We start from the raw sequence: 21,518 nt of genomic DNA, 5'->3' as shown, positions 1-21,518 counted from the left end.
TGCACAGCAGCACTTTCACTGCATTGCAGTGGGGATCTTTCACCCACACATTGTTGTCCTCCCTGTGAGGATGTACTCACTGAGCTCCCTGCTCACTTGGCTGTCAAGATAACCAGCCTTTGGTGTGTTTCCTCTCCTTTTGGAGACAGAGCACGTTGGTTCTTTCTGTAGCTGCCTTTAGCCCTCTGCTGCATTCTGCTTGGGGGAAATTGCTCTGTGCCACGTAAGGTACTGTTTTTCTTCCCAGCATTGATTTCTGTGGCAAAATTATCACCACCTGGCAAGTTTCTGCTATTTTTCTTTGTCTAGTCCAATCAATTCAGCAAATCATAAATAATTTAATTTGCTCATAGTTATGTAATGGAAAAAGCTGACATTGATGAAACCAATTCAAAAATGATGAACTCTGTGCCCCCCAGCCTCTGCTGAGGATGGCTATCAGGAGTTGCTGCTGGTGCTGTGGAGATGGTTGTTGCTACATTGCTACAGATATCAAACCTTTGGCTTTGTACGGGGCTTAATGTATTCCTGATTTCTTCAAAGTTGATCCAAGAGCAGACTTTTGACTCTTGGCTGCCCACCATCATGGTATGTTTTAGATAATGTCTGCTGCATGGTGGTGTAGTACTAAAATGACAAAAGATGTTTCTTATGATCGTTTTTGAGGGGGAAAGTTCTTACTTTTTCAAACCTACTTCCCAACAGGAATTGAACTCAAACTTCCGGCAGATCATTTTCCCTGAAGCACTTAGGTGCTTAATGAAGGGAGAGTATACTTTAGAAAGTATGCTCCATGAATTGGATAATCTTATAGAGCAAACAACTGATGGAGTCCCTTTGCAAACGCTGGTTGAATCTCTTCAAGCCTACTTACGAAATGCTGCTATGGGTATAGAGGAGGAGACACACACTCATTACATTGATGTTGCAAGGTAAATCACCTTTTTTCTACTTTATGTGAGAGTGAAGACTGAAGAACATTATGTTTAAAGTTATTTTTTGTTTGATGTACAGGCTTTTCTTGCCCAAGAATACCTTCAGCAGAGTGCAGGGTGTAAAGTGTGCACTTGTTTCCTGTTTGTGTGTTTATCCACATGCATGCACAGAAATATGGAGCTGTGGCAATTTACACTTACATCTGCTCAAAACTGACTTTTGGTAGTCAACTTCTTCCAAAATACGTAGTTGTGATTTTGAAGTTAAAGGATGCTAAAAATAGGAATTTGTTCATTAGCTTGTGGGAGGAACCTGTGAAAGGGAGAGCTTGTAACCATGGCACTCCTCATCTGGAGGTTTGATGAGCAGCTTTTGCTTAACGAGTCAGTGACTTGATTAAAAAAGCAAAATGAGATAAAACACAGAGCAAACAAAGACTTGTGCATCTTGTAACATAGGACAGTAAATTTCTGGGTAGGTGCTTGGTACACAACAAACCAATTCAGAATCTTCAAGTGGCGTTTCCCTTGAGCCAGTTGTGGTGGCTCTGTCAGTGGTACAGTGAATCTGAAGAATCAGTCAGTTTAAGAAAATTCTGTTTATTGTTGACTAAGTGAAACCATGTAAATTTCTCTTTCTTTTTTTCCTGTTAAGAGTTCTTCATGCTCAGTATGGTGAACTGATTCAGCCAAGAAATGGTTCAGTTGATGAAACTCCCAAAATGTCAGCTGGTCAGATGCTTTTGGTAGCTTTTGATGGAATGTTTGCTCAAGTGGAAACTGCATTTGGGTTATTGATTGAAAAGGTATGGATTTGTTCTTTTTGGAGTACTGTTTGAGTCAGAATTAGGAAACCTCTAAAAAAACCCAACTAATTAATTTCCTTTACATCGCTCAGCTAAATAAGATGGAGATACCTCTTGCTTGGCGTAAGATTGACATAATTAGGGAAGCCCGCAGCACCCAAGTGAACTTCTTTGATGATGACAATAATCGGCAAGTCCTGGAGGAAATTTTCTTTCTGAAGAGACTGCAAACAATTAAAGAATTTTTCAGGCTCTGTGGTACCTTTTCTAAGACACTGTCAGGTAAATGTTATCAAATATTCAGTATGCCTTTATCCACTTCTTGTCCTGTTCAGAAGAACATAAAGTGGTCACTTTTGCTGTAACTTACCCTGGATAAGTGGTAAGGAAGCAGCCACTAAAAATGAATTCCCGTGCTTTTGCTGTGTTTGTAATTTGGGTGTTATTCTTCTGGATGCATCAAATGTTTCATTTATAACAAAAGTACTATTTCTTTCCCTTTAAAAGGAATCAGTTCAATTGAAGACCAGAATGCAGTAAATGGACCTGTTCAAATTGTAAATGTGAAGGCCCTTTACAGGAACTCTTGTTTTAGTGAAGATCAAATGGCCAAGCCAATTAAGGCTTTTACAGCAGACTTTGTGAGGCAGCTTTTAATTGGCCTTCCAAATCAAGCTTTGGGACTGACCTTGTGCAGTTTCATCAGCGCTCTGGGTGTCGATATCATTGCTCAGGTAGAGGCTAAAGACTTTGGAGCAGAAAGCAAAGTTTCTGTGGATGACCTGTGCAAGAAAGCCGTGGAGCACAACATCCAGATTGGCAAGTTCTCCCAGCTGGTGATGAACAGGGCCACGGTCCTGGCCAGCTCCTACGACACGGCCTGGAAGAAGCACGACCTGGTGCGCAGGCTGGAAACCAGCATCTCCTCGTGCAAGACCAGCCTGCAGAGAGTGCAGCTGCACATTGCCATGTTCCAGGTGAGAGCCCAGCACAGGCTGGGGACTTCACAGTGGCTCTGGGAAAGATGAGTGTGACTCACAGTGTCTGAGCACAGCAAACATGGTATTTGGTTGGATAAATTCTAAGGTATTTTAATGGAGTTTATAAGGTATTTTGGTTATAATTATGCTGTAAATATATAAGGAACAGTGTTATTGCTAGCTTTTCTGGAAGACTAGCTGCTTTGCAAGAAGCAAATTCTGCATTGTATAATTTTTTTTAATCAATACATGTAATGTTTTTCAATAGCTATTAAGTTGGTTTTTAGAAAATGGGTCATTCTCTGGCTTTCTTACAAGCAATGCTGTCCTGTGCTCCCCCTTTTTCTCAGATTATGACTTTAAGGAAGGAGATGGCTTAGAACAGAGGGTATGAGTTGCTGAATGTCATTTTGTACCTTTCCTTCAAAGTCTTAATGCATTGACTGTCTCCTTGCTGCACTCTTTGCTTCATTAAAAATCTAAACAGCAGCAGTATCAGTCTTGAAAAATGCTCTTCTGAGGCTTTAGATAAATGCCATTGTGTACCTTTACACGGGTATGCAGTTGTGTTGTACTATCAGTGATCTTAATTTTATAAGGGACAAGGCTTTCTCCAGGTCAGTTAATAAACCATTTCATAGACCAATAAGCAAAATTATCTTGGTTTTAAGGTATCACAAGTGAATTGTTTCTGAATATTGATGGCTTTTCCTTTAGATTAAAAAGATACATGTAAATCACATCTAGTAAGTTAGTGGACTGATTAATGGTATAAACATCCAAGCCAGCAAAACATCATTTACAACTAGTTGTGTAATTTAATGCCCTTGAATGATTTAGCACTTTGAGCTGTGCTGGTAAAGTCTGACACACAGCCTTTTAAAGTGCTCTTACTTACAAAGGGTACCAGAGCACTGGAATTGCTGTTTGGGATGCAAAGTATTTTGTGCTGAGCAATATTGCTATTCAAGTGTTGCTGTTGCTTTCTTACAGTGGCAGCATGAAGATCTCCTCATCAGTCGCCCCCAGGCTATTTCTGTCACCCCTCCTCCTCGTTCAGCAATTTTAACCAACATGAAAAAGAAACTCCACGCGCTCAGTCAGATTGAAACTTCCATTGCCACGGTCCAGGTATGACTGTTTGGGGAGGATTGTCCAGCAGCACATGGAAATGTGACAAACACAAACTGCAAATCATCTGCCACCTTCAAATGATGTTATCTGGCTTGCTGTCTTACACAAATGTGGGGGTATTGGCATTGGTCTCTTTCAGTCTGTCTGATGGATACTGTTACATTGTTTGATTTTGCTGTCTCATCCAAAATGTTCTTTGGAATGGCAGTAAATGTTTTTCACAGATTGGTATTTTTCTTCAAAGTACCTCTCTTTCTGAAGGCTACTAATGCTCCTTTTCTTTAAGTTTGTGTGCATTAGATCATCCTTACTATTATTTTTCATAGCTAAATGTCAGAAGTTTCCTTTGTAGAAATGGGCAAATTTATTCTTCTGTGTGTTAAGGTTTGTATGCTGTGGCTTTGCTCAGTATTTTAGATTTCTTTGGTGCCAGTAATATAGAATGTTTTTTGTTTGTTAAATACTGCTTAGCTTCCTGAGTTTTAATTTATGTTTTTAGTTGTGAAGGTGCTGTTTATAATAATTCATTGAATTATTTGCAAAATAATGGAGGAACTCCTATGATATATAATTATTAGTATAGAAATCTGATTACTTTTGCCTTTTTTTTTTTTTTTGGTGAGTTAAAGTCTAGACAGGTAGACTTCATATAACAAACAATCAAATCCAGTTGTGATGTGTACTGGAAATAAACTTTTAAACAGCATAATCTAACATTTGTTAATCATGAATGCCTCAGTATTTTACATATATGGCACAAGAAAATGTCTGCATGTGTTATATATGCATAATTTATTTAAAGCCAGGCTTAGAATGCTGTATATCAGTATGAATTAGCTATATGGGCTTTTTTCTTCCCCAATGCAGGAGAAGCTAGCAGCACTTGAAGCAAGTATTGAGCAGCGTTTAAAATGGGCAGGAGGTGCTAATCCTGCACTGGCCCCAGTCTTGCAAGATTTTGATGCCACTATTGCTGAAAGAAGAAACCTTGTACTGAAAGAAAGTCAAAGAGCAAGCCAGGTAGTACAGATAAGTACAGTGCTCTTGATTCCATGAGTGTGTTCACTCTTCATTTCCTACTCGAGGTTTATGTAGAAGATATTTTTCTGCTCTGCATCTAAAGAGCAAGCATAGATAACCAAATACTTCTGGGAATCCCACTTGAAAGCAATAGGAATAATCTCTGTGAGAATTGCTGCAGGCTTGGATGACCCTGGGATGATACTGCTGCTGGAACAGAGCAGTATCTGTGTGTTTAAAATCCTCACTTCAAAGCACATGAAAAAAACAGTGTTTGTCTAATAGACAGTTGAAGTGAAATAATTTTTCTCACTCTTTGATTTTCAGGTCACTTTCCTTTGCAGTAATATCATTCATTTTGAGAGTTTACGTACCAGAACAGCAGAAGCCCTGAACCTTGATACTGCACTGTTTGACCTCCTCAAACGCTGCCAGCAGATGTGCTCCTTTGCATCGCAGTTCAACAGCTCCGTGTCCGACCTGGAGCTCCGCCTGCTGCAGAGGGTGGTAAGCACGGGCAAAGCATGAAACCTCTCAGAGTCACTGCAGGCCCTTCTCAGCTTTGTCCTCCATTCTCAGTGTTATGTATACCTGCACATGGAGCGTGGCTGCAGAGTTCATGCTGTCAGTTAGACACTTGGCAGTGCTGTCTACACAGCAAGTGCATTTTATCTCTGGGTACAGATAAAGAAATGTTTGTTATTTTTAGGGCACTGGTCTCGAACATCCTATTGGCAGCTCTGAATGGCTTCACTCAGCTCACAAGCAGTTGACCCAGGAGATATCTACACAGAGAACAGTACAAACTGAAAGAGAACAGCAAATAGAAACAGTTTGTGAAACAATTCAGAATCTGGTGGATAGTATTAAAACTGTGCTCACGGGTCATAACAGACAGCTTGGAGATGTCAAACATCTACTGAAAGCTATGGCAAAGGTATGTCTAAAACATCCTTAAATTTATTCCTCAAACCCATGTCCATGCAGTTTAAGAAGAATAACAATTGCAGCTATGTGCTTTGTAAAGTATCTAGAAACAGTAAAATGTTTGTGCATATGGAGTTCAACACAAAAAGTTCATGTTTAAGAATTCATAACACTTTCTAGTATTAGCCTTAGCAGGCTTTGGTTGAACTGAACCTTTTCTCTCTCTTGGCAGTTGAAACATTGTGTTTATAAATTCTTTTGGTTCTAAATCTGTAAAAAATTTATAATTTAAAAATTAATTTCTTCATACATAACTACTGAAAACTGTAGTTATTTGTAATCAGATGACAAACTGAAGGACTGAAAGGGCTTAGAAATCTCCACTTGATTCTCTTAGCCAAAATATAGCAGTTGACCTTTTTGCACATCTTGGTTACAGGATGAAGAAGCGGCCCTGGCAGATGGTGAAGATGTTCCCTATGAGAACAGTGTTAGGCAGTTCCTGGGTGAATATAAATCATGGCAAGATAATATTCAGACAGTTCTGTTTACATTAGTTCAGGTTATGGGTCAAGTCCGCAGTCAGGAACATGCTGAAATGCTGCAGGAAATAACTCCCACCTTGAAAGAACTTAAAACACAGAGCCAAAGGTAAGAGAGTTACCTTTCTCAGGTGAGAAGGCATTTTGCATATCTGCTTTCATGTAGCAGGACACATCATGGGGAACATGCTTGATGATTTTCTTAGAAATCCTCTTGTAAAATTTGAATTAATTTAATTTTTGGGTTTCCAGTAAGTCAAGTGGTTGCATGAGTATTTACCAAGTCCATTATGTTTCCCAGTGTCTACAATAATCTGGTGGGGTTTGCATCACCCTTAGTCACGGATACAGCAAATGAATGCTCCAGCCCAACTTCAGCTGCTACATATCAGCCAACCTTTGCTGCAGGTAATGCTTGCAAAAGTACAAACATGAAACCACCAGGAATTGATATTAGAGAAGGGATCATAGCTCTTACTGAACTTTGAAATGCAGACAATTTGCTCAATATAAATAAATTCTTAGCAGTGGAATAAAACTTCTTGTTTATGAAGTGAAAGAAATTAGAAAATGGAAAGATTGAAAACTGGTGCAGAATTTAAAATGCAAATTTAAAATGCATTTCTTTCTGAAAAACTGATAGGTCTATTTGATGTGCATTTAATTGTGCTTTTTCTTGCCTCTATAATATGCTATTATTTTGAAGACTTTAAGCACTTCTAAACCTTCTTTACAGCTGTTCGTAGCAATACGGGGCAGAAAACTCAGCCAGAGGTGATGTCACAGAATGCAAGAAAGATAATTCAGAAAAATCTTGCAACATCAGCAGATACTCCTCCAAACACAGTCCCAGGAACGGGCAAAAGTGTTGCTTGTAGTCCCAAAAAGACAGCCAGGGACCCTAAAACAGGAAAAGGTAAATACAAACCTTAAAAAACCAGCAACCCTACCACTGACAGCAACAAAAAAATACCTCAGTGGGTTTCTGTACAGGAGTGTCAAGTTGCATTAACTTTGTTTTGTGCCTGTAGCTGTGCAGGAGAGGAATTCCTACGCAGTTAGCGTGTGGAAGCGGGTCAAAGCCAAGTTAGAGGGCCGAGATGTGGATCCCAACAGGAGAATGTCTGTGGCTGAACAGGTGAGTTGAAAATAAAGTTCCAGTACTGGTCCTTGCTTTAAATATAGCCTAATTAGGAGGTGTGTATGCTGAAGGGTGCCTTCAGGGCTGAAATCCTGTTGTGAATGGGCATTCCTGTGGGGGTGGGAGCTATTGCAGTGCAAATCAAGGTTGCTGCTGCCTTGTGTTGCTGCATTTTTTTTTAAACTGTCATATGCTTTTGTTTTTCATATGGGACGTTTATGTAGAGCCATGAATCAGATAAAATTGTCTTTTGTCTGTCAGTAAGCTAACATTTGTTCCACAGCTGCTGATAGCCAGGGAGAACACGAGATCTGTACAGCTGCCCAAGGGACAGAACTTTACTGTGTTCACTAACACAACACAGCCACTCCTGTCTCTGGGCAACAGAGTCGGGGGACACAGTTGTCCACGTCTGTTTGAGAATGGTGTGGCTACTTCCAAGATAGGGGCTGTGAGTGAGATGATAATGTGATTGTTTTTGCAGTACAGCTTCCTGTTTCTTATGTGGACCGCACGAAGTTACATCTACAGTTACTTCAGATTTTTTTCAGTGAAATTTTCGCAGGTGGCATTTGACAGTAAATTCTAAGATCACTTAAACACTTTTAAAATTTTAGCTTATTTTTAATTCCTTGTTTGACCTTTTTAATAGGTTGACTTTGTGATTAAGGAAGCAACTAATCTAGATAACTTGGCTCAGCTGTATGAAGGTTGGACTGCCTGGGTATGAGTAGGGAGACAGCAGCTCGGTCTGGTTCAGCGAGGTCAGACATCCACCAGAATCAACTCGGCCTCAGGCATCCGTAGCCGCACCACAGTCGGTGGTGATGCATACTGGGGCTTAATCTGAGGAAACCTAGGAAATCTCGGTGCACTGGGAAGTGAATCCTGCAGGATAGCTGCACTCAGGGATACGCTAAACACAATGGTCTGCAACCCCCACGGTCAAGGGTGAACGCTCACCGCTTGAGCAACACGGTTTGTCTTTCTGCTACGGAAGAACTGCAAACGTGTCTGGGGGTCAGCTGCAGAAAGAAATCAGGATGCTACAAACGGCAGAGTGATTTGGAACTCAATTCCACCTGACCCTGTGAACAATTCAGGAAACACCGAACCCTGTTCAAAGAAAAACAGAAAATGGGGCCATGAAGAAATCACAGCAAGGGCGGATTTGATGCATTCAGATCCTTGTTCCTCTTGTTCTGTGGCAGCAGTGCTGGTTGAGTTGACCAGTTAGTACGGGAAAAGGCTACAAAACGTAAACTTCAGAAATGGACTGAAAGCAAAGAGCTGTACATCAGATACACGCTGCATTGGAAGAACTTCTGAGATAGAAGAAAAAGCCTTTGTTCTCTTCTCCCTTTCCTCTTTCCTTTCTCTCCTCCCTCCCAGCCTCTCCTTGCATACACCCCTCTTGGCTTATTCTTGTAGGTTAGGCGTACTTCCAATATACTTTTTATTTCAATCCTTCTACTTCACAGTTTAGTCAAATTAACAACTTAAATTCTGTTTGGTAAACAGTTTCTCCAAAAGCACTGAAAATATAGAACATCAATGATTACTTATGAGTTGGATGGTCAAATGCAAAATGTAATTTTGGTTATTTTAAAGTCATTTTTGTGATTCTATTATGTACAGTTTCTCAAAATTGTCACTGTGCATTTAAAAGTAATGATTCCTACAGGCATTTGATTTAATGTGCACTTCCCTCTGCTTGCAGTGTACACTTTTTTGTAATTCAAATTGTCCCTCCAATCTCATTCTACTGTGATTGCTGTAGTTTCTTTCGTACGTAGCTAATCCAATGTAATCTTTACCTTTTTAAAAACCAGGATAGAGTATCTAGTAGAGTTTTACATTGTTGATGACAGATAAACAATAAAGTGATGTTCTGGTGGAGGTAGAGTGATATGCTTTTTACTTCATTTTCCTAATCCTTTTAGTTCACACTTGTAAATTCTAGTGCTTCACTTCACAGGGGTATACATATAATCCAAGAAATGAAGGACTCTCAAATTTTTGTTCAACTAGATCTGTAAAGGTTTCTGCCAAGTAGTTTTCCTTTGCCATATTTCTTCTATAGATGGCTCTTCAGTAATGCATCCATAGGGAATCTTCCAAGGTTTTTTTTAATCAGTTCTCAAAGTGTGATTACAGTCAGAAAAGTCTCTCTAAAAATGGCATCATCTTCCTTGGATCAAGGTCCTGCTTGTCTCCTGGTTGTCTGAAAGACTTCTTGCTTTATTTTTTAAGCAGGACATGTTTAGGAAAAGGCAACTTCCTTTTCTTAGAGAAACAAACCTCACAAAATTCAGCTACAACTGCGGAATTGTAAAGGTGCTGGTAGCTAAAGCAGAAATGCACCCTGGCGTCGTGAACTCAGATAAATTTGTTGTAGCTCTGTATAAAAAGTTTCTCTTTTGCAAACTTGGTAAATTCATTATGGACAGTTGCTGAAAAATGTGGGAAGATCCAAAATGCCATTTTAGTCACTTTTCAGAGTAAAACCACACTTCCAATACAGCATTTTTCAGTCAAAATCCAAGTATTAAAAGATTTGAGCCAAGCCCACTACTGGCATAAAATTAATTTAATTGAAAGGGTTTGCAGCAGTTCATCTGAGTAGGAAGCTTGGCTGGTGGTTTTTGGATAATGCCAGCAAACTTCTGTTCCTTTCAGTATTTGCACTATGCTGACTGCTCTGCCTCCGCAGTAGGTCTTAGAATTCACTTTCTCCTCTGTTGCCAACTTTTTGTGGACATGCACTTTGAAGTGTAACAGTTTTCAACAGTCATATGGCCTGCCTTGCACTCTGATTGCCTGATTACCTCTAGGGAAGTCACAGGCTTTGCATCTAACAGTCCCCGTGCAAACGCATTCCACTGCCACTGCTTCCTGACCCTCTGCCCCTCTGCTCGTCGCAGGAAAAGCTGTTGGAATGTTGCAGTGAAGAACATTCATATGCAGAACAGGACACTTGACACTGTTGGTCCTTTCCATTTTTCTCCAGTTCAAAATGACCTTATGAACAATCTGTTGGAGAAGTGTAGTGACAGGAGTGTGTTGTACCTGCTGTTTTGTTTCTTGGAAGCTGGGGGGAAGGGAGGGGTAATGCACTCACCTGTGGCTCATGTATTATACCTCTGCCATCCAGAAATGAAACACTTGTGTGGAGATGGGTTCTTACTGCGTAATTTAATAAAGTTTTAAAAAATAAAAAAGAAGACGTGTTTTTAATTTCTTTCTATGCAACACTGTGTGGTTGTGAAAATTACAGGGGAGAATAAAGTGCCTGATACAAACAAATACCAACCAAACCCCAAATTAGAGCAGGATTCTCCAGAGACTTAAATTTGCATAACTAATGCAAAGGAGACAGCTCAGATGTGCAGGAGTTAGTGGGACTGTCACTGTTGACTTGTGTGCTGACACATTTTTCTTGGAAATGTTGACAGTATGGGAGGTTGGTACAGTCTTGATGAAACCGAAAATTCAGGTTCTGCTCACACATCCTGCATAGTAAATAAGACTGCATTAGTTACATTCTCTTAAAAGATGCTCCTTACAAAGACATAAGGGTCCTTCCTTTATTTTCAGTAGAACTGGTGTTTGTTTTCTCTGCAGTGAGGCACACCTAGAATAACGCAAGTCTAGAATCACCTCTAAATACATACAAACCAGCTGAAGCTATAGAAGTCAAACAGTTCAACTGAGGGCAATTTTTTGCCTGCTGCTTCCCTGCACTAAATATTAACTAAGGGCCCATGCTATAAAGTGATTTCTCAAAGCCAAATTCCGCCTATGTTCAGCAGTTTTGTTACCCCCTCACAATTCTAAAGGCTCATGGTTGAGATGCCCTTTGAAAACTGAGTTTGTTGTCGGCCTGTGTTCCTTCTGCCCTTTTGGAAGGCCGGGATGTGAACAAGGCTCTGCCAAATGGGTTGCTGGGATGTGTTAAACTGGAGCTGTTAGTGGTGTCCTAGGTTATCTTGGTGGGATAGTGGCACAGTCAATACAACAAATGGAAAATGCAGCAGATCTATGCAGTTAACAGAAATTAGTTTTGTACTTTGTGGGGGTTTCATGGTCTGGTTTTGCTTTGCAACAATTGGTTTTGCCTTCAAGGATTATTCTGTTTAAATAGTAATGTTTTGTCTAATTTTTCAAATGTCTGTAAAAGACTCGAGTCCCCCAAGCTCAAGCTCTGTTTTTCTAAGTGCTGTAGTCTTTAAGGTTAATTTACTTCAATTATTCATCAATATGTTCTGTGCCTGGTACATTAGCCATTCTGTTTTAGTGCACTCAAGTACTTCAAAGGTTTCTTTGCTCCCTTTTTTTTTTCTTTTTTTTTTTTTTGTCAAGCTTTTCGTAAAATTAGCAGACACACTTTATACATTAAAGAATTTGACTAGGAAAAATATTTGAGATGACACCTGCCATCTGTGTGTTTGTTAATGTGGTCCCAAATTATAAAATGCATTTTTTGTTCAGCAAAGTTGTGAGCATACTGTTAACATTTTAGCTAAAGAATTTCACAGAAATTACAGATATTAGCTGCAAACTACTGCTGTGTACATAAATGCATAGCTGATTAGAGCAATTCTGCCATTCATCAGGCTAATTTTTTATTAATAGCATAATAAATGTGTATTAGGTATGCTGAAAAGGGTGGAGGCTTGACATGTGTGCCTGTTCTAAGTGCACAGAGCAATTGCACTGCCCCTTTTAAAGGTGCTTTGAAGCCCTCTTGGGGATTTAATTTTTTGTGCATCTGCTGAGAGAATCTTGCTGCAGGAAGACTTGATCCCATTGCAGCATGGTCTGTGCCATGCACTGAGGCAAGCAAAGCAGTTGGGTGTAGCTCAGGTAGGGTGCAGGAGGTACTGAGCTGCTGCTGCCCCTCTGCCTCCTGCACCATGGCTGAGATTTAACAGTGGAATCTGCGAATACCTGCACATTGGGCACGCATTTTTTAATCTGACGTGGTGCCTCTCAAGGCCTGGCTGCTCAGCGAGGGAGGGGTGGGCAGGTGGCAGGGCCCTGCCCTGTGCTGTGTTCCATGGCCTCTCTGGCATTTCTGGGCTTGAGGGTGCCCAGCAATGCTCACCTGTCCCACTGCCCCTCTGAGGTATGGAGCAACATGTGATGGGAGGGAAAGACACCTCCACGGGCCCTCTGGGATGGAGAAAAGCTGCAAGGCACCTGGCTGGGGAGCTGTGTTTGAAAGACTGGCTGGAGATGATGGCAGTGCCTGCTTTTCCCATTGGTAAGTGCTTGGGTTTTTTGTGGTGAGAATCACATAAATGGATGAAACCAGGAGCTGATGGTATCTCACAGCCAGAGCAGTGTTGCTGCAGGGCACTGCAAATGTCTGTAGAAACTGTAATGCATCATAGAACCACACAATGGTGAGGGGTTGGAATGGACCTTAAACACCACCTAGTCCCAACACCCCTGCCATGGGCAGGGACATTCCCAGCATTGAATCTCCCTGGGCAAACCTGTTCTCACCACCCTCGGTAAAGAATTCCCTCCTAATATCTAACTCAAATTTCCCCTCTTTCAGTTTGTACCCCTTACTCCGTGCCTGTCACTACAGTTCCTGATGAAGAATCCCTCCTAGTAGGCCCCTCCAGACACTGGAAGGTTGCTATGAGGTCATGCCTCCATATGGCTCCATGCTCTTTTAAAAGACTAATAAAATCATTGCTGGCATCATCACTTCCTTACAAAATCACCTTTTGTGTGAGCTTTACTGTGGTAAAATTACAGATTTTGAGAATGAGCTCCACCATTTATAAGTGTAAAGTGTTACATGAAAATACTGTTAGCATTTACTGGCATGTGAATGAATTTGAAAGTTATTCGGTATGGCATCTGTTCTTTACATATATTCTAAGGTGAGTGAGAAGCACCCTGTGAAAGACCAAACCATTCAGGACAGACATATGTTTGCTTTTATATTGTCCTCCTTAGTCCCTCTCTTTTTTTGTCTCCATCAAGCTGCTGCCAGAGCAGTTTTGGTGCCCGAGATGTTTTCTTTGCTCTCATTATAGCCTTGGTGGCATCCTGGGCATGGTGATTACGCTCATTAGCTCACGTGCCTGAAGCATTTAGAAAGCTGAGTCAGAAACAATATTTATATCCCAGTGCCTTTCTCCTCTATTTATTTCCATGCTGCCACAAGTTCTGAAGGAAGTAAAACGCCTTGCTGGGCTTTGATGTTACCGGCAGAATTGGCCCGGTGCTGGGCGCTGCTGAGGCCACACCTCGGGCGGTGTGCCCAGTTCAGGGTCCCGCGCTTCGGAGCGGACACTGAGGGGCTGGAGCGAGTCCAGAGCAGGGCACGGGGCTGGAAGGGCTGGAGCAGCGGCGTGAGGGACAGCAGCTGAGGAGCCGGGGGTGTTTAGTGGGGACACAGGGAGCTCAGAGCAGGGGAAGGGCTGGAGCAGCGCAGTGAAGAACAGCAGCCGGGGGTGTTTATTGGGGGCACAGGGAGTTCAGAGCAGGGCATGGAGCTGGGGAAGGGCTGGAGCAGCGGCGTGAGGGACAGCAGCTGAGGAGCCGGGGATGTTTATTGGGGGCACAGGGAGTTCAGAGCAGGGCATGGAGCTGGGAAGGGCTGGAGCAGCGGCGTGAGGGACAGCAGCTGAGGAGCCGGGGGTGTTCACTGGGGACACAGGGAGTTCAGAGCAGGGGAAGGGCTGGAGCAGCGCAGGGACGGACAGCAGCCGGGGGTGTTTATTGGGGGCACAGGGAGTTCAGAGCAGGGCATGCAGCTGGGGAAGGGCTGGAGCAGCGCAGTGAGGGACAGCAGCCGCGGGTGTTTATTGGGGACACAGGGAGTTCAGGACATGGAGCTGGGGAAGGGCTGGAGCAGTGCAGTGAAGAACAGCAGCCGGGGGTGTTCGCTGGGGACACGGGGAGGCTCGGGGTGACCTCAGGGAGCTGGTCAAGTGGGGCTGGAGCCTGCCCGGCGCAGAGCTCTGCTCCCAGGAAACAAGGGACAGGACAAAGGGACAGTCTTAAGCTGAGCCTGGAGAGGTTTAGGTCGGACATTAGGAAGAATTTCTTCACAGAGTGATTAGATATTGGAACGGGCGGCACAGGGAGGTGGTAGAGTCACCGTCCCTGGAGGTATTTTAAGGAAAGAGCCGATGTGTGTCGCTCAGTGCCGTGGCGCAGCTGACAAAGCGGTGTTCGCTCGCAGGCTGGACTCAGGACTGTTTTCCAACGCGACTTTTCGGTGGGGGTGCCGCCCCTCCCCGGGCCAGGGCGCTCCCCGCGCGGGCCCGGCGCCGCCTCAGCCGCACTGCGGCGCGGAGGGGGGCGCGCGCACGCGCCGCGCGGTTCGAATCCCAGCAGCCAATCGGCGGCCGGCGGGGCGCCGGCGCTGGCCAATCACAGCGCTCAGGCGGCCCGCGGAGGCTATAAAAGGCGGCGGCGCGGCGCGGCGCGGGAGGGCGTGGCCGGCGGTGCGGGAGCAGCGCAAGATGGCGGAGGGGGACAACAACAGCGTCTACCAGCTGGTGAGGGCGGGCGGGCGGCTGCTCGGGCCTGCGGGGGGCGGCGGCGGCGGAGCCAGGCCCGCCTGCTGTGCTCTGCCCTGCCCGACCCCACCCCACCCGCAGCGGTTGCTCGGCCCCGCGCTGTGTGACGCGGTTCGGCGCTGGCGGTTCGGTGTGGGGTGGGCTCGGGGCCCGGCGGGGCCGCGCGTGGGGCGGCTGCTGCGGGTGCCGCGGGTGCCGCGGGTGCTGCGGGTGCAGGCCCGGGGCGCGGGAGCGGCGGCTGCGCTGCTGCTCGCCCCCAGCAGCGCTGGGCGTTACGTGATCCGCGGCAGTTACCCCGGCTGGGTCTGTCTGTGGCAGTCTGTCAGTCCGTGTCCCTGTGTGTCTGTCTGTGTGTGTGCGGCCTCCCGCTGCGGGACCGAGCGCCGCAGCGATCCCGGAGAGCGGCAGGCGTTGGGTGATTCAGCTTAACTAAACGTGCCAAGATATGCTTGAATAGTTAAATAAACACAAGGCTATATATATGTAGTTATGCCTCAGTTGGTAAGCGGCTGGCGGGGGAAGTGGCTGTAAAAGCTGTGAAGGGGCAGAGGCTGGAGGCTTTGAGCGCTGCGCTGCTGCGCGCCCGGGCTGGGCACAGGGAACAGCTCCGGGAGCTCAGGGCTTGCAGGGAGGCTCCAGAGTTTGTAGAAAGTCCGTGAGCTGTGTTGTGCTTGTTATTCTAGTGGCGTCGGAGTTCCCATTGGAGTTAAGTGTAGCACATAGCTGGGAGTGAAACCTGTTCTGTTACCTCCGCACGGCAGACGTGCGTGTCTTCATGGCTTTTCGCCTCTTACCGCTCAGGCAGCAGTGGGTTCTGTTCACGGGTTTGTAATCTCTTGAGATGCCATCTCCCACTGAGGGGAGACTGTTAAGCTCTGTTATATGTGGAGCACCTCGGGTGAACTGCTTGGCAAGCTGATGGTGGCACAGGTGGGGCCTCCTTGCAGGAGAGGTGTAGGGAGGGATGTAGGAATCACATAGGAAGTGGAGTTGAAAGGCTGTCTTGGGCAGCTTTTGGGAAAACTTGCTGTCCAGATGTGATCAGTTGGATAACTTTACTGTGGATTCTGAGTCTTTATCCATCTGCCTCATAATAAACTGGCACTGGACAGCAGCTAGAAAGCTTCAATTTAATGTGGTAGAGTTGTCTTGGAAAACACATTTATTTTTAAACAGTTCTCATGTTACAGTTTTCCAGTCATTGACACTGAAAACTTGAGAGGCTTTAAAACCTGACTTTCTACTAATCTGGGGGGATGGGGTGTGATAAATGGGAGATTAGGGGAAAACACCTTGGCAAAATCTGGGAGGAGCTATTGTCTGGCCTATACATGCTGCTAGGATCTTGACTCTTTAAAGGCATCACTGCTACAATGTCAAAACTTAGTACAAAACTCTCAATATTATTACTAATTTAATTACTCAGATTTGTGTCTGGGATCTTTAATTATTACACTGGGTTTTTTTTTTTTAGCTACTTCAGTGTGGGAATGAATTTGATAGTCTAGTTAGTTACAGGAGTTTTCTTCTCTTTTTGTGTAGGCAGCTGAAACCGCAAGCTTGGAAGAGCAGTTGCAAGGATGGGGAGAAGTGATTCTGCTGAGTGACAAAGTTCTTCGCTGGGAGCGAGCCTGGTTTCCTCTGGCCCTGATGAGTGTTGTTTCCTTTTCCTTCCTGTGAGTACCTTCTGGAGGGAGCCTGCAACATCATTGCCTCTTCATGGCTGGTAACAAACCTGTTAAGAAAATTAGTAGGACGCCTGGAGAAGTCTCATAGGAAGGCTTTTACTCTGGGTTCTTTTTCTGAAAACGTGTGAACTTTGTTGGAAATTAAAAACAGAAGTAGTGAAAGCAGGAAGGAACATGATTCACATCCTGCTCAGAGTGGTTTCTGCAAAAGCTGTTTGCCAGCAGTAGTTGCTGGGGTTTTACCGTGCTCAGCTGAATGTTTTCCAGTGGTGCATTCATGTTCTGCCCTCGTTCTTTGTCCCCTGCTTCTTAGTCAGATCTCATGATCTGCTTTGGTTCCCCCCCACACCACCAGCAGTATCCTTACAGAAAGCTTGTTTCCATAGGGCAAAATATCCTATTCTGCCTCTTTGCCCTGGGTTCAGGATAAGTTCAGGGGGTTTTTGCACAGCTGGGGTTTTTTAATATTCTCTGTCATGTCTTTTGAGAAAGGAGAAAAGGCAAGACTGCAGGTAACTTCAGTCAGCAGGGTGGAAGGACATTGCCTGTCTGATTGGAGGTGCTGGAGGCACTCGGATGTGCCTTTATGTAACATGGTAGTAAAGATGACCTGCCTTGCACAGACAGCTCTTTGTGCCAGCTCTGCAGTTTGCCAGCTGTATCTGTTCCTGCAATAAGGAGAGAAATTACAAAAATAAATGTTGAACCAGGTGAAGCAGGGATAATTGGTCTTTTGGCTAATACAATTTTTTTTTTTGCTTTCAGGGGAGATGATGTAGGTGGAAATCAAATAGAAACTGAAAAGTAACTTTTTAAAAGAAGTAATTGTGTGAAGTTGAGGGTATTCTGTTATAAATTCTGTGATTATAATAGGGGAAGATCTTGTGCTGAGTAATAGTTTATGGAAATGCAGGACTGCTTCAGGTTCTGAACTCAACAGAATGACCTTGAACACGCAGCACAGTAGCACTCTGCGGATGCACAGAGCACATGGCCCTGCAGCAGCACTGTGCAGAGGCACAGAGCAGCCCCACCATGGACTGGGTCATCTCTTTGCTTTTACTGGTTCAGTTTTCAGGAAGTTCTGTGAAGTACAGTCGGATAGCAGAGGGCCCAGCTGGGTGTTATCAGACACTTAGGAGATCAGCTGGTTCTTACCCAGTTGCCCTTCTGCTGTGTTTGTGTGGTGGCAGACTGAATATGGAGAATGCAGCGCTGCTTTAAGTGGAGATTGATGGCCTCTTGTCCAGAACAGGTTTGGCTGGCTCTCCCAGGAGAGACTGAGCAAATGACAACCTTTAGTAGATCTGAGTTCTGTGACTTGAGCAACAAAATTAGAGCTTTTACTCTACCTGGTTGTTTCATATGTTCACTCATCATCATCCCTCAATCAGTGTTAAGTCCACTGTTGGTCTATTTCTGAGACAATAATAATGATGAATTTTTACTTCTACTGAACTTTGTACCTTATGTGCTTGTAGCATATTCTTATCTGGTAAATTAAGAGAAAAAGGCATTTTTTGTAATTTTGTTTGAGGTTAGGCAAGAGAGCAGGTCTGCTGTTGGAAGCTCTGAGCCAGTCTGAAGAAGTGACCGAGCATGTCTAGTATTGAGCAGTTGCAGCACTCAGAAATAATCTCTCTTCTTTCTGCAGGATGATCTACTATTTGGACCCATCAGTTCTCTCGGGTGTCTCCTGTTTGGTTATGTTCCTCTGTTTGGCTGATTACCTGGTTCCTGCTCTTGCTCCTCGAATCTTTGGCTCTAATAAGTGGTGAGGAAAGCTTCAGTTGAAAGTTTATTTGAGTGTGTAATTATGATCTTTATCAAAATGGGTATGTGATTTGTGGTTGTCAAATAGTTACTTTGTAGAGTCACTGTAGTGAGAAATCAGCAATCTCTAATACATGAAGTGAGGACAGTGGCAACATATTCTCCATTCTTTTTCTGGAAGATAACTACTACTGCAACATACCTTTATTGTTCCTTCTGCAAAAATCAGATTGCTTTTTAAGAAGTAGGCCCATTCTTTGCTCTCCATTAAGCATGCTAATTAGTTCTGCTAGGCTAGTTTTTAATAATAAATGGATAATATATACTGAAAAGTAAAATTATGTGGAAGAGTGTTGATTGTATGTTTGGAAAAAAGCAGTAGTGTGATAAAAAAGAGTCATGCAGAGTATGAATGTGATTGTAACAGATTTGAAAAGGACAAGTCTTGTATAAAAGCAGTATCTTGAAGAAGAACCTAATTTGAACAACATTTTGAGTTAAAGGTGGATTTTAGTGTATCTGCTTTAGGATGACTGATGGATGAATGTTCCTATGTGGATAAGCATTATTTGTGTGTGTCACACTGGGAGCAGATCAAGGTCAGGGAGTCAGTTTAATTAACACTCAGCATACAGGAAAATTACACGGGCACTTCCTTGCAGTGCTCAATAAGGTATCAAGCTAAGCAAAGCAAATGCTGGATAAGCACTGGGTACATTTTTCCTGCTGGAAAAATTCCATTTAAAAAAAATTAAAATAAATCTTGAATTCTTATTTCTGGCTTTTTTTCCCCTCCCTTTAATAAAAGGACCACGGAACAGCAGCAGAGATTTCATGAGATTTGCAGCAATTTGGTGAAAGCTCGCCGCAGGATTGTTGGCTGGTGGAAGCGCCTCTTCACTCTGAAGGAAGAGAAGCCTAAAATGGTACTGAGTTGTAGGAATTAATCTCTGCTGAGTTAAGATTTTGTGTGATTTACCTTTGTCTGAGCTGTTTTAGCAAGGCACGTGCCTGAATGAACTGGTACTCCAAACCAGGAACTGGCACTTGTGGCTGTGACTTGATACTGGTCACACATTTATTCAGACCTGGAATGGGAAGATACAAAGCTTAAAAACTTGCAGTGCTTGTAGTTTAGGAGCATACCCTTGATAATTAGATAAAGGAAGACTGGATTTCTCTGGATAGGTACATTTTAGGAAACAAGCTGTTTCCAGTGTTTGCACAAACTGTCCAAAAACCTGGATCTTTAGGTGGTACATGAGCTGCTGTCCCAAGAGCAGCTGTGGGTGCAGCACTGGGGATGGCACAGTCTGGCACTAAGGGATACCTGGGCAAATAAGAACGTGCACCCTGGCCAGCTGATGGTCTGAAAATAAGGGAGAATAGACAATTGCAGATCCTGTAATCTCAATTTTAACACGCCTGTTAAACATACTGTTAGGTAGCACGTGTGGAAGAGCCAGAGAGCGTCACGTTAGTTTGAAATGTTGAAGTTCTGCCAAATACTGGAGGGAAGGGAGAATCCCCAGCAGGTCTGTGGTAACTCTTCTCTTTTCGCTTCTAGTACTTCATGACCATGGTCTTCACTCTTGCTGTGGTTGCCTGGATTGGACAGCAAGTTCACAATCTCTTCCTGACCTACCTTATTGGTAAGTGTGGGCACGCACAGCACAAGAACTCTCTTGTTAGCTGCCTGAAATGGATTGAGCCCGGCAGAAGTAATTTTTGATTAAACGTGGTGGGGTGTTTTTGTTGCAGGGTTATGTTTCTCTTTTCAAGCAATTAATGGGGCTTAAGGGAGGCAAAGAATTGCAGAGTGACAGAAGCTTGTTAAGGGAGTATTAATTCTTTTTTTTCTCCTTCTCCTCTTTAGTAAGCTTCTTGTTACTGTTTCCTGGACTAAACCAACACGGGATCATCACAAAGTACATCGGAATGGCGAAAAGGGAGATCAACAAACTTCTCAAGCACAAGGAAAAGAAAAATGAATGAAGGCTTAACTGCTGTTCACTCTAGTAGAAGGTTTTCTTGGGAACAGTTTTGAGAATTAATGTATAATTAAGACAATAGAAGTTGTATTGCTCACTGACTTTTTTTTTTTTAATTGGCTCCCTGATGAAGTGAAAAAGTCATTCCAGCAGCTGCTGTGGGTTTGTCTCTTGCTGTGCTGAGTAGGGTTCTGCAGCCTGGAGCTGATCCTGTCTGAGACAGCCTCTTCTTTGATGTGTGGAGCTTGTTACGTGTCTTCATCAAACAGACCCTGGGCATCACTACCCCGACAGCAGAGCTGTAATGCCTGATAGTGTTTCTGTGACCGTGTTAGATTTGCTGATCATTAATTGTGGCTGCAGCAAGTGTGAGAGGCAGTTCTGAAGGCTGACGCTTCCTGGAGGCTTGTTACTACTGATCCTTGTGGCAGGAGGACAATTGGCAGAGTGAGAATGGCCGTGGCTGAGGGTGCACACCCAAAATGGGGGCAGAAGGTGGTTCCATTGTCTCACTGAACCCGTTTGCTTCTTTTGGCTGCGTGTACCTGAGAATGTGTGGAGCAGGGCTCTGGAATATATACATTTGTAGTTCAGGTTTTTAGCTGTAGTGTAAACTCATTGCACTGAGACTGTAGGAAATGAGTGGAGGTGTGTGTAACCTTAAGAGCCGATTGTTCTGGAAACTGCTGTTGTCACGGAGCCTTGTAGCACGTTTGGTTTTATGAATGTTTGTCTGTATACAAAATCACTCTGAATATGCTGAGTTCGACTCTGTAAATAAGCCTGAATTGTTTGTGCTTTTCTATGATCTCTCCCTCCTTTTTTAAAACTGAACTGTTTTTCTTTAAAAAGCTGAAACCTGTGTTAATGTTTTAAAAGTTGACTGTTTTAAATGAACTCTCTCCAGTGTCTATTGTAACTGTTGAATAGGTAAATACAGACTAAAGAGAAACTACTTGATGTCTTGCTCCTCGTCAGTGTCCAGAGAAGAGTGTCAGTGCATTTCTCGGTGTAGCAGGAGATGTGGGAAG

General features: G+C 43.7%; 2 protein-coding genes across 3 annotated transcripts in view; both read left to right on the top strand.

The window, feature by feature from the left end:
* SMG1 (SMG1 nonsense mediated mRNA decay associated PI3K related kinase) overlaps positions 1-10,706 on the top strand; it is a 60,644-nt gene extending 49,938 nt beyond the window's left edge. For both annotated transcript variants that reach the window (XM_038151042.1, XM_038151041.1), the window contains 13 exons: positions 706-932; positions 1,591-1,741; positions 1,834-2,023; positions 2,249-2,718; positions 3,715-3,852; positions 4,723-4,875; positions 5,203-5,382; positions 5,585-5,812; positions 6,242-6,453; positions 6,646-6,752; positions 7,081-7,260; positions 7,376-7,482; positions 8,138-10,706. In XM_038151042.1, coding sequence (XP_038006970.1) covers positions 706-932; positions 1,591-1,741; positions 1,834-2,023; positions 2,249-2,718; positions 3,715-3,852; positions 4,723-4,875; positions 5,203-5,382; positions 5,585-5,812; positions 6,242-6,453; positions 6,646-6,752; positions 7,081-7,260; positions 7,376-7,482; positions 8,138-8,215 — 2,421 coding nt within the window. In that variant the 3' untranslated portion in view covers positions 8,216-10,706. The remainder of the gene's footprint in view (positions 1-705; positions 933-1,590; positions 1,742-1,833; positions 2,024-2,248; positions 2,719-3,714; positions 3,853-4,722; positions 4,876-5,202; positions 5,383-5,584; positions 5,813-6,241; positions 6,454-6,645; positions 6,753-7,080; positions 7,261-7,375; positions 7,483-8,137) is intronic.
* A 4,198-nt stretch (positions 10,707-14,904) lies between these two features.
* ARL6IP1 (ADP ribosylation factor like GTPase 6 interacting protein 1) lies at positions 14,905-21,447 on the top strand. The gene is made up of 6 exons (XM_038151385.1): positions 14,905-15,014; positions 16,578-16,711; positions 18,378-18,497; positions 19,305-19,422; positions 20,064-20,148; positions 20,373-21,447. Exons 1-6 carry the CDS (start codon positions 14,979-14,981, stop codon positions 20,489-20,491), a joined length of 612 nt encoding a protein of 203 aa, XP_038007313.1. The 5' UTR covers positions 14,905-14,978; the 3' UTR covers positions 20,492-21,447.
* Positions 21,448-21,518: the final 71 nt, after the last annotated feature.

This window comes from Motacilla alba, chromosome 14, assembly GCF_015832195.1.
Source record: "Motacilla alba alba isolate MOTALB_02 chromosome 14, Motacilla_alba_V1.0_pri, whole genome shotgun sequence".
In the NCBI taxonomy this organism is placed as follows: domain Eukaryota; kingdom Metazoa; phylum Chordata; class Aves; order Passeriformes; family Motacillidae; genus Motacilla; species Motacilla alba.
Note: the sequence above shows the minus strand (reverse complement) of the source record. Positions and strands in the feature narration are given on the sequence as shown.